Here is a 13,491-nt window from a genome sequence, read left to right as displayed (position 1 = left end):
TGGAAGAATATATAAAACTTTCAAGAGAAAAAAAAAACGTATATATATAAAGAACAACAATCCCTCCGTTTCTTAACATAACATTTGATGTATCAATTCACTTTATCTCTTATATTTATTATTTTTAATTTTCTCAAATTGACTTACCTAAATTATAAACTGATATGTTTTAATACATTGGGTTGTTTTGGGAAGATTAATTAACTAATTTATTAAACTTTCTTAATCTACTTAAATTAATTAAGTGGTTTTTATATGCACTAAAGATTGGAGAGAGTATATCATATTAGAATTGGCTGTAAGGAGTGCAATGGATTCCAATTTTCTTGAGTTCAAAGAGACAGGTACTGGTTAGACCTCATTATATATACTTAAATCTAACCTAAAATTATCAGATTTTGAATAATTATATATATATAAAATAAATAACCATAATCGAAAGTATGAACTGCAGTAACCAAAATTACTCGACAAATGTTATAATACGTATGACTGCATATTTGTACTATCATTTATACCATCAGTTATGCAATCAGATAAATTAGTTTGGCGACAATTACATGTTTCTGATATATTAATACTTATAGCAACATAAATTCCAACATTTATTGAATTTTGGATAAAAACATTAATCTATTAATTAGAGTAATATCACCTTTCGAGTGTCAAAGTTGCAGAGATCAATAATGTTGTGGACTAATGAACATTGACGTTGACTATCAACTCCACATATTAAACAGCCTTTTTAAATCTAAAATGTCCATAAATTATATATCCACTACATTTATACATATTTATATATTTAGAAGAAGAGAATAATATGAACAATGTAATCATACTTACGAGGTTCATATATATATATATATATATATATATATGAAGGGTTAAGATGTAAATTTGTTCAAAATTTTTTTATTAATAACCGTTGAGCACTTGAAAGTTTTTTTAGTGCAAATTTGTATTGGAAGTTGAAAATCACGATGATATTGTTCCTTATCATTAAAAATATTATTGATTAATGCCATTATTTTAATGGTTAATATTAAATTTTTAACCGTAGGGAACAATATTATATTGGTATGTTTTTAAATTTTTGGAATAATAAATTTATATCCAAAAAACTTGTGGGCAGTCAATGCTCTTGAATAGGACAAATTTGCATCTTATTAACCCCATCCTTAAAATTGGGAAGCAAATTAAGAGGACAAACAATGACGTGTTGTGTCGGTGCATAGAGGGGGGAGAGAGAGCAGCCATCCCCCCCCCCCCCCAACCAAAAGAAAGCTAGTTTTATTCGAACAAGACAGCAGATAGATGAGCCCCTACAAGTCGACATGAAATAATCAACGCAAACAAATCGAACCCATAACAGAAACCCTAAAAACCAAAATGGGGATCCAGTTAAATAATAAATAGTAGACAAATTAAAAAAAAAAAAAAAAACCTGCAGATTGCCATAGCAATCACACTACTGCCGGTCGCCACACCGCTGGCAACCAAAGCAATAGTTCATTATAACAATATAAAGCAGCTTCAAATTTATTTAATTCATGCATATCTAGATTCGTGGGAATGATCAAATTAAAAGGGAGTGTCCATTTCCAAAGGTTGGAAACCATGACGAATGGTTGCATGCCATATTTGAGTGATATTGAAAGTGGTAGAACCACACTCATGTACGTTCCATCCTTCTAAGGCATGCACTATTCCTGCTATTCGCCAAGCACTCATTGCTCTCCTTGGCAGCCAGTTCTGTGATTTGGAAGTGAAAGATTAAAGCAATTTGACATTAAATGATGGCTTTCATGAATGGAATACAAGACATTAATTGGGCTTATTTAAATTTTGCTAAGATTATATAGACCTTCCATCTATTTTAAGAACATCCATTCTATTTCAATTTATATTGATCTAATTAAAAATTATATAATAAAAAACTATGGTAGCTATACGTACTACTAACCTCACAAGAATGTGTATTGGTGAATGAGGAAGGGGCCATCATGGCAGGAGTATAGTGGTAGAAGCAATCTTTTCGCATTTTCTTTGGAGGAAATTGAGAAAATGGTATGAAAATTGATCCTTTTGCTGCTTTCATCTGTTCATTTTCATCCCATCCATCTCCTACCAACCATATCTTCAAAAGACAAAAGTATATATTTAAACACCTCAAGTTTTAATTCAATCCCTTAATTTTATTAAGGATGAAGGTCTAATTTTATCTTTATATTTTCACTCAAAAGTAATGTTGCCCCCAGTGCTTTTTTTAGATTCGATGTTGCCCCAAAAGTCTAAAAATATACCAATATTACTCCAGCCCGTTAATAAAGTTAATTTTAACCATTTGTTGACTAATTTATATTGAGGTGGCTAATTATCTTTAACGATCAAAATTAACTTTAATTTGTTAATGAGTTGAGGCAACATTGTCACGTTTTTAAACACAACTATTTTATTAGCTTGCTGCTTTCGCGGTTACCACTAAAATGTTTTTCTGGTACGGCTTGTGAATCGGTTGATGGAGCAAAACGTGTTTTTTAAACATGTTTACAGATTGTCAATGGCCTCATATATATAGTCTAATGACTTAAAAACTCCTTTACCAAGCCACAGGTTTGATCTACTTGTAATTTCAAGTTTAATATAACTGAATAAACCATCCGTTATGAGAGAAATATCGCGATAAAGAAAGTCATTTGATTCTTAACAATATTTACCTTGGCATCGAAGGTAGCCGTGAGAGTAAGATCTACTTTGGACTTGAGTCTTGAATGTAGCTTCGTCGTCTCATCCTTGTTCAATATAGTTACCTGCTTGTAGTTACCAGCAACTTGAAAACGTAAATGTAATTTTTCTTGAAAATTCTATTATTTTCACAAAAAACAAAAAATTAAGGAAATTGTTAACTTAAATTTGCCCAGCCACTTTTCTCTGTACTTACAGAATTCTTCCCAAAATTTAAACGGAATAAAACTAATACCACCCCAAAAATTTGAGTTCGTGACCCAAATTTTGAGTGCTGGTTTAATTTGGAACAGCGGCATGATTCTTCTTCAAAGGCAGTTTTTCAACTATGATTAACGTAATATGAAATAAGTATTAGCGTGTTAGACACATTATGAGATTAGGATGCCCCTAGAAAATAATATCAGGGTGCTAGATGCTACCTCACCCTTTATTATAAAAATGCAGTTTTACATGTAAGCAAGTATAAAGTATAAATAAAAAAGAACAAGATTTTCTAAAAAGAGTGCATTGAAAACCTTATTTATGTAATTGCATTGCCCTTATTCTGCAAAAGTGCATAAAACTAATTACCTGAACATTTCTTTTGGTGAGAGCATTGGATATAGCCAGAGAAACCTTATTAAAGTTGCCTCGCAGAAGCACTTGACTTGTGCTCTTGGGAATGCTGTTCACTGCAATTGCTGCAGCCAAACTACTTCCATCTATAACTTTTATCTTCAAATCTGGAAACTTATGGATGTAAAGTTGCCCATATCCATTCAACTCTTCTTGCTGCCAATGTTTATATGATTTTGCATTATAAAAAACCTATATACATGAAGGTTTGTGTAATATTTTTTATTTCTAATTACCTGATTAAGGAGCCCAAGACTCAAAACTTTAGCTCCAGATAATTCAGCCTCTAATATTGCCTCTTCAATTATTTTGTTCACTGACGTGCTTTGTCCTTTCAAATACTGCATAGCACACAATCAGAACATCAATGATAGGTCCTGGATTCCATATATAATATTTCTTCTTATCCTAAATGTAAGAGGTAAATCGATAACTAATATAAAAAAATTTGAGAAAATTATTTGGTTATTTGTGAAAAAATGTGTGTTGACTTATCTAAAGCTCACCTTTCAATCAATTGCATTAGATATTAATTTTTTTTTAAATTTTTTATTGAAAACTTCAATTAATATGTGCAATCAATAGAGAGGATTTTGAGAAAAAAATTATATAGATTTGGAAGATAAGATAGATTTAAATCTTATATTTAGAATCAAAACAAATATTTGTGCCGGCTCTTATGTTTAAGATTTGAGTGACCAAAAATTTCAATCTTTTCTAGGATCTTAGTGATCATTTTCATGTAAGTGTGATTGCCTCATTATTTCAGATTCTTTAGAGTTTCTTGAGCACAAGACAATTCTTTCCTTTTTTATATAAAGTCAAAATGCATTCAAAAACAAGAAGTTCAAGTTACAAAGTCAGAGAATAAAGGAGAAGCATTAAGAAAATAAAGATCCCTATAGCCTATTCTCGGGGTTAAGAAAATAAAGAACATAAGACAATTCAAAACCCTTCAAACTAGATAAATTCTACAATCCACAGCTATCACAGTTAAATCTATGGTTCTTTAAAATAATAACAATACCATTTATAATCTGAACCATTCCCAGATTGAGGTTCAATTAAGCAATAGATTATAATATGGAAAATTCTTACTTGTTTTGTGAATCGTGGTACGACCCATGACTGCAAATTGAGCTTGTTGAAAGTGTTCCTTTCTGAAACAAATGTTCGACCAAAGATCCAAGCCATGGCCATAAAACCGAAAGTGAAGGGCCACATGAAACAAAGATACCATTTTGGTGTTTGAGGGTTGGAGGCCAAGGAAGCGAAGCCTAAAGGAAGATGATAGATAGAATCTGGTGTTGTTAGGTGGGTTAAGTAAACCACATCAAGTGAATCCTTTGATGTCTTCAAAGACATTTCATAAGTTTCATCTGTGGATTCATCCACAGTGCCATAAATGTAGTCATATATTGGCATGAAAAGAGAGTAATTTGTCCTGAATTTGGTGTGGTGCAGTGAGTGAAACCTGTGGTCCACAAATTGATCTTGAGTTTGTTATTGTTGATTGAATGGCTATTCAATTATTGATTCACTATGATAATTGCATAATCATAAATGCCAATTAAGAAAATTAAATGGCACAAAAAGGTTCTAAAATAATTAATATTTCTTAGCCAAACATTCGTATTTATAAGTCAAATTCAACAGTTTATATTTACAATGCAAGTCGAACTTTCATATTTTACTAGGGGGATACATCATTTACAGCTCTTAGTTATGAAAGTTACCCCTATGATCCTAGAGCTGGTTGAGTTGATTTTGGTCCTAAGACCTTAATTTATTTTATCTCTCATATTTATTATTTTTTTAAAATTAATTTATTTAACTTATAAATTGATATATAATTTAAGTTATACAAGAATATTTTAGGAAGATCATGTAATATTTGCTAGAATTAAGTAATTTATTTAGCTTCTCTAATATATTCATATTAAATAAATATCTCTTAATTAAATAAATATCACTTAATTACATTAAGAAATCAGAATTAATATAAAAAAATTGAATTCCTTGAGATCTTTTTGGTTCCGTTTGGTAGAAAGCATTAAAAATAAAAAATAGAGATTAGGATTGCGATTAAAAAATTATTAGAAAAAGTCTTTAGCATGAGTAATTGCTTGTTACATGGGATTAGGCCCTAATCTCATGTAACAAGCAATTACTCATGCTAAACATTATTTTTTTAATCTTAATATTAATCACAATCCTTATCCTTCATTTTTAATGCTTCGCACTAAACGTTACCTTTGTATCTAATTTTCTTATAGACCTAAAGTATTGAATTGAAGTGCAGCCCCTATTTTTGGTGAGTTGCAGTAATAGCCGGAACGATGAAAAATTGTAATTGTAATAATCCCAAAAGAGTAGCCCTTCACTAGTTGGGGAAACTGTGGAGGATCTACTGAAAGGGCATTCGAAGCATATCTACCTCGAACTATATATCATAGTTTATATTTCAATTAGTGAATGTAGGACTTAACATGCTCTCATAATGAAGGCACAAGGAATTGAGGAGACTTACGATGGAGTGTAAGCGAGATACTTCAGAAAGGGGAAGAGAGAGAAGAGCTTCTTTGGAAGGAATTCAAAGTTGCAGTGACCCAAATTGTTCATGAAATCGATAAAAAACAAGTAACCATAAACAGAAGCAATGGAGGCAGTCTTTGTGAACAATGTTGCAAATTGTGGTATTGCGAATAGAGCAACATATGCTAAGACCTCAGCGAATGGATGAGCAACAGCTGTAAAATAATCACAGTAATGACATCAAGGGTATGTAAAAGATGTAAGAAATATAAGAAATAAGAAATACAGCGAATGTACACTTATGTCTCAAAAAATTAATTTGATGATGGCAGAGATCTAAGAAAATCTTGTCGAAATATGAATTGCAAGTATCAATTCATACAACTTTAGATAAACTCAGGTGAAAATAATTAGGAGTGACTCAAGAAAATTAATCATTTGATTTGCAAATGAGACATTTATAGTTGTAACTATCTACATATTTGAATATTTTTTCCAGTATTTAATACAGGAGCTACATAACTAATTTATAAGAATTAAGAACACTAAGTTCATTATTTGTAATAAATAAAAAAGTGTGTTGGTTTCTCTAAAGTACTCCTTTTAATTATTTGCATTAAAAATTATTCACAGAGAAAAACCCTCTTCATATGTGCAATAAATGAGAGCTGAGGAAAAAATTATAACTTTTAAAGACAAACTGGATTGAGGTCTTACATTTAGAACTAAAGTAAACTCCTCTACTAACTCTAACATTTAGGTTGGAGGGAGTGTCATCCTTCAGCAAACTTCTTCAGACTTAACTATTTTTCATTATGTACAATTGAATACATACGCATAAACAAACATGTCAATTCTAAGCTGAAATTGATGACCTTATTCAAGCATAGCGAGTGGCACTGCCACTAGAGCAACTTGGCATTGACTTAATTATCATTAAATTGATCTTTTGAAACCAATTGTCATTCCCCTGATAAATTGACCAATCTAGAGCAAATATCAACTCTACCCAACAACACAACATAAATTAAAAAGAAAATGAGGAAAACTATGAATGAAGAGTATGATACCAGTAATAGGCTGGGTGACTATGGAAGAATGATGGTGAGAATGGTAGCGAGAATAAAGAAAGTGGTGATGAAGTGCTCTGTGAAACCAATAATAAAGAAACTCCACTGGACCAGCATGCGATAAAGCCACGAGAACCACACCATCTGCTCTCCATACGGGCAAGTGATTGGCAACCTCAGGAAGTATCATATATGCTAAGTACGTGATATGTCCAGTCAACAAAATATAGTCATCCCTGCATATATCATTCATTCCAAACCAAGGCTAGATCAATATTTTTAACTTGACTATTTGTAGTTTTAGAGATATTATTGATTCTTAATTCTTAATTATACGGATCCTATTCACACGTGAATGCAGAGGGTGCATTTAAAACGAATTAAAATAAAAGAAAAAAATAATGAATAAATATGACTGCAAAAGCATACTTTTTGTCTTTTGATTTTATACAAGATTTTAATTTGGTTAATTTTATGATTTAACTTTTCAGTCTTTAAACCCTAATACCATTAGTCTCAAATGATGATTTTTTGTGCCGATTATTGTTATTTTTAAATTAAACTTAACACAGCAAGATTTGAAAATGTTTTGTCAATATTTAAAAGTTTGATGTCAGTATCTTTTGTTAACAGTGTTAAGGTTATATGACTAAAAAAACATTTTATAAAATTAAGGGACCAAAATGAAATATGGTATATGTGAAGTTAAAAAAAATAAAAGTACACTTTGACCATATAATTACGATAAGTAAATGAGTGCACAACTAAGTTCTTTTTTATATCAGAATTTGGTCATAAATGTGAATCTCCTCCAATATATAGTTTCAAATATGGAAATCGTTTAAGAGTAGCTAGGGGATGATATATACGTGTTAAGTGAATTGGAGATTTGGATTTAAAATTATCGCTCAATATAAAATATAGGTATAATAATTATAATAATTAAATTTTAATGTATGCTCTTCTTAGCTTTGTTAAAACCTAAAATTAAGTTGGACCTTTTTATTTATTTATTTATAAACATACGTACATAGACCTTTTTCATCTCTTCAGCTTTGGCAATTGACATAAGCTTACCTTTTTAAGAAAAAACACAAGCATTCCTTAAAAATAATAAATTACACAGATCTCTAATAAGTTGTTCTAAAACTACATGGACTTTTTTTCCCCTCAAGCTACTACCAGGGAGAATTGTGTGGTTTAAACTTATGGTAGGTTTGTGGGGTTCAAGAGCAGAGGTTTCTGCATGTTTTTGGCCCCCCCTTCCCCCGGGGGGGGGGGTTAGATATGTATAATTCTGAAAAAAAATTATGTAATTTTCGAAAAATTAAGGAAGTTATGTTTAAGAATCTCCACAACCAACAAAATAAAATATTAATGTATATAGCAAGATGATGCGCAAATTCAAAAATCACAACACAGCTAATTTTATTTTCTAAAACTAAATAAAATCTATATTAGAATAAACTAGCTCTAGTTCTTAATATAAGAGCTAATTGGGGATTAGATCTGTTCATAAATGTAAAACTTCAATCCTCTTTATCTCTCATCTTTTTCCAAAATATCCCTATTAATTGCAAGGGTTCCCATTAAGGGATAATTCTAATGATCCAGTGCATATAATTGGAGAGGATGGTTTAACGAGATTAACGTATATTTGTGACAAATTAAACAATCGACTTAACTAATTTCTTTAATAGTTATAAATTAGCTATTTAGTTCTTATATTAAAAACCAGAATAGTATGTCAATTTTAATTTATGACAAATTGTAACATTATAAGCAGTTTTGAAAGGACCAAACCAGTTGCTTTCTCTGTCAACTTGTGAGAATTCAAGGCCCCTGTCAATAATCCTGTTTTTGCCTTGAGCTGATCGATGGCGAGAAACAGATATCCAGATCTGGTTGTGAACCAACCTCGCCATTAACATTGGAAGTACGAGACAGTAAGCGAGGTCTCTCTCATGCGACGCTGTCGCACAGTGAATGATGGTCTGAACAACCCATGGGGCCAGTAACACGTACTTCAGTAATTTCCATCATCGTCCGTCGTCATCATGTGATGAAACAAGACAAGGGCAAATTTGTCAACACCTTTTTCATTGTCATTTAACATACAACCTCATCTCATTCTTAATATAAGAGTTAGATAACTAATTTAAAGAGACTAAATAAATTAGTTAAGTTGATTAATTGTAACCAATATGTGTTGACATCCCTGAACTACCCTTTCTAATTTTGTGCATTGAAATTATCCCTTAGCGAGAACCTTCAACTATAATGAATAGGGATGTTTTAGAGAAAACATTATCAACTTGAAAGTCAAAATGAATTGAGATCTTATATTTAGAACTAAATCTAATCTCCAAGTAGTTCTTATATTAAAGACCAGAAATAGTATGTCAATTAGTTAGAGGGTTCTTATAATAATGAGCAGAGAGACAGTATATCATGATGGAAAATTTTAGCAAGCTAGGGGGAAGAAGAGTTACAGTATCATCAATGCATAATGTCACAACATTGCCCAAAAAGAAAAGAAAAAGAAAACCTCAGCGAACATATATTAAATTTGTCACATATAAACTGCAATATATATTTCATGTAACTGAAAAGAATGGAGCATTTTTTTTCCCTTTTTGAACGCAAATCAAAGCTAAGTGATCATATATTAAGAAAATTTAATACAACTAAAAGTACGAGAAAAAAGAAATGGGCTGAAAAAAAAAAAAGGAAAGAAAACTGCTTAAAATATTCCCCTGGCAAAGTTTACTGTTCAAATGTATCTAAAATTTATTTAAAAGCTCAAGTGCAACCTATATCCTTAGCAGGTATAATTCTTTTTCAATTGCGTATAACATAACTTTAACTATGTATACATTTGCACACACATGAATATTTATTGCACATAACTGAACAAAAGTTAAACACCAAAGTTTTTGGGTATCTTTGAGAATGAATTTGTGATAAGAGATTTTTCAGCAATTTTTCTGGGGGGAAAAAAAAAGTTAAAGAGGCTGAAAGCAGCTATATTAGGAGAGGCATAAGGAAGCAAAACCTTCAAGCTCCCAAGAGGCTTCCATGGCCAATCTGTAAGAATGCCTGGTTGTGAAGCCATATCTTTCAAAAAAAAAATTATATTACAGTCTCTTATGGCATCGCATAGCCTGCTAACACACCCATATATATGGTGTTTTATTCATCTATCATTTAATGCACACAAGTACGATCAAATTACAGTCCTTATAATTTATTATAATTTTAATTAATTTATTTAAGAGATATATATCGTATCCTATGTATATTATCCACTCTTTTTTTTGGCCAAATTTGTTATCCACTGATTCTACCAACTCATACCTACTTTGGGTCCTCATTGTAAGACAACCTCTCATATGCACACATATCAAGAAAAGAAGTTAAGGTGGTTGTTTGTATTTTTTTTTTTTTTTTGGACCAGAGGTGGTTGCTTGTATTTAATCTATAAAAAATTTATCCTTTCCATAAAATACCCCTCTCACTATTGACATTTAAAGGCTGAAACTTTTCAATGCATAATGGTACTTTGGGAAAAGAAACAATTTTTTTTTTTTTAGATGTCACTCCCCAGTCCCTACCTGTTTATAACATCCTTTTCAAAGCTTCGGGAAGAACTAAAACATGGTTTTAGACATGCCCCTAATATATGATTATAAAAAGCGTTTAAAGTAAAAAAAATTTTTAAATAATTAAATCTCTTTTTTAACACGTAATAGTAATTCCTCCAAGTTTTAAAGTACAAACAAGGAAACAAGGCAAGCGCTGAAAGAAACAAAACGGTGAGAGACAGAAGGGTGCATAATTTCAAAATGAATGCTGAAGAAAGCCTCTAGTAGAAATAAAGTCAAACTGTGTTTTACATCATCGTATTTGTAGCATCTCAACATCCTCCATAAATAAAGAAGATGAAAGCATACCAAACGCCTCGTATAAAAATTCGGCTGAAACAGGGACTTCCCAATTTCTAACCATAAAATGTTCGGCTGATTGCGGTTATTGATTGCACAATCTAATGAATGTACTCCTACCATGCCATTTATGAGACAGAAAAAAATGGTTTTTTTTAATCTTATCTATAAGTCATTTTATTAAATTTTTAACATAAATATATATATTTTTTGTTTATTACATCGTACTCAGCTGGTCTGATTTATAAGGTAGATAGAGAAGATTTTTCTTATTTCTATTTATAAATCATTTCATTAAATTTTTAATATGAATGAACTATTTTGTTTTTTAGTTATTATAGTGTAGATAGTTATTTTCTTAAAAATACATATATTAAATAGAAGTAAAGATGAAAATTGTCATATTTTAATAGAGAGTTAATAAAGCTTAAGATTTTGTTTACTCTGTGTAAAACATGTTGAAAGTACCATATAAATAGGACCAAAGAAATAAATACTGTAGTTTTTTTAAAAATGTATATATTAAACAGAGATAAAATTAAACAGTTGTTACATTTTAAGAGAAAATTTTAAGATTTTTCTTACTTTATATAAAACATGTTGAAAGTACCTTATAAATAGAATCAGAAGAGTAAAAATGTAGTTTTTTTTTAAAGGCATATATATATTTGTAGAGATAGATATCCTCCTATTAAAGACAATCTCGTTCGAGGTACTGTTGAACAATAAATATTGGCATAAAGATATACATATTAAATAAAGATAAAATTGAAAAATTGTATATTTTAATGGAAAGTCAATACAAAGTTTTTCTTAATTTGTGTAAAACATGTTAATGGAAGTGACTGATAAATAGGAATAAAGGAAGAAATAAATAATTTCTCTATTATTAACTAAAATAAAAAATATTTTTTATTTCATAAATTAGTAGTCCCCAGATAATTATATACGACCTTCCTTTTTTTTTTTTTATGGACCAAAGTAAATATGCCCTTCCAATAAATGGGACCGTTGGTAGCTAGGACGTGGATATATATTTCGTGCACGTCTCATGAGGCTCTCAATTCTGTTGGTACATTTCGGTATGTTGTCATCTTCATTATTTATTGAGGATCACACACACACACACACACACACACACATTTATATATAGGCTGCTACAGAAGCATGAAGCACGTTTTAGTCGTAGATGAGCTGAGACATTTGCTGTAGAAAACCAAATTGATGAGGCAACAACCTGATAATAAAATTATGGGACGGATGAGCATTGGGAAGGGGGGATGTATTAACAAAAATAATCCCCAAGTTGCTTTTTATGCAATTAATCAAATTACGTTGTTGGAAATGTTAGTTAAAGACTGTAAATGTAACATCCTCATTTTTTTTTTAATTTAAAGAGTCAGTTGTGATATAAGGTATATATTTAAAGAGTATGTACTTCGTCTAGCCCTTATTATAAGTTTCAAATAACTACTTCATGAATAACAAATAGGTAGTTAAAATTAGTTAAAAGCAATAAATGGTTAGAAATATATTTTTGTTCTTGAACATGCCCTTGTAAAAAATAAGAAACATGATTATAAAGAATATGTGGAGAAATATGATGAGAGAGATTATGTCAATGAGAGAGAATAAATAATTAAGAGCAAAATTAAAAAATTGCATTAAACGTTAAGACAAACAAAGCTTAAAAAATAGACCACATCCCTTTCTAAATTTGAAGCCTATAAATAAGACCAGAGGCAGTAATAATTTATGAGAAATGTTATCTCAAAATTTATGCTACATATCAACAAGATATTAGAAAGGTTGTAAATGAATATCTAATGAGATAACTCATTGAAATGATTATTTTAAATATATAGGTGGGTGGATATTATCTTCAGCTTGGTTTAAGTAGTCTTGGGTAAATAATAATTAGAAAAGCCTTTAAGATTTGGAAAGATAGAAAAAAATTTATTTAGATAATATTTGAATCTAATCAGATTTTTGATATTTGAATGCCTTGAAATAAATACAATTCAATTTTATTTTTAGAAAGTAAATAAGATATGGTTAAAATAAAATAAAACAACTATCTTGAACTACTTAAACAAACCTTCGCGCGCGCGCATATGTGTACATCCTTTTCACTTCCCCGCACCAGCGCCCCTGCCTTTCCTCTTGTTTTCATCTTGCTTTCTTTCTGTCCTGTTTTCCATCTCCTCTACTGCGTTTTCTTCCCATCTTCTTCCCATCAATACATGCTTACCTTTTAATTTTCCTCTCATCCATTTTCTCCCTCCATCTCCGTCAATAAATATTACCTCTGATTGTAATTATAAGATCTTATTTGTAAACTATAAACGAGATCTTATAATTAGGATCGGAAATAGTATATATAATGCCTTGTCAAACTCAATGAACCAAATCCCCGAGGGCTCGTTGTCACATGGGCCATGGGCTGACACGCACGATACATGTGTGTGTTATCTCCTTGCATCTTCTTATGCTCTACCGAGTCACCGTCAACACACATATTTAAAGTCCTCATCTTCATCTTTGAACAAGTATATATAATGTAATTTCCCTGTTCAATT

The 13,491-nt window shown here is 30.6% G+C and overlaps 1 protein-coding gene across 1 annotated transcript; it reads right to left on the bottom strand.

Annotated features, from left to right (window-relative positions):
- Window positions 1-1,538: 1,538 nt before the first annotated feature.
- LOC114751538 (very-long-chain aldehyde decarbonylase CER1-like) lies at window positions 1,539-10,083 on the bottom strand. Its single transcript, XM_028940196.1, has 10 exons — window positions 10,024-10,083; window positions 8,772-8,992; window positions 6,969-7,204; window positions 5,894-6,113; window positions 4,462-4,837; window positions 3,600-3,704; window positions 3,319-3,519; window positions 2,718-2,810; window positions 1,964-2,137; window positions 1,539-1,752 (listed from the first exon to the last, which is right to left on the bottom strand). The coding sequence occupies exons 1-10, from the start codon at window positions 10,081-10,083 to the stop codon at window positions 1,582-1,584; spliced, it is 1,857 nt and encodes a 618-aa protein (XP_028796029.1). The 3' UTR covers window positions 1,539-1,581.
- Window positions 10,084-13,491: the final 3,408 nt, after the last annotated feature.

This window comes from Neltuma alba, unplaced genomic scaffold, assembly GCF_004799145.2.
Source record: "Neltuma alba isolate B1F8T4 unplaced genomic scaffold, ASM479914v2 tig00006982_pilon, whole genome shotgun sequence".
In the NCBI taxonomy this organism is placed as follows: domain Eukaryota; kingdom Viridiplantae; phylum Streptophyta; class Magnoliopsida; order Fabales; family Fabaceae; genus Neltuma; species Neltuma alba.
Note: the sequence above shows the minus strand (reverse complement) of the source record. Positions and strands in the feature narration are given on the sequence as shown.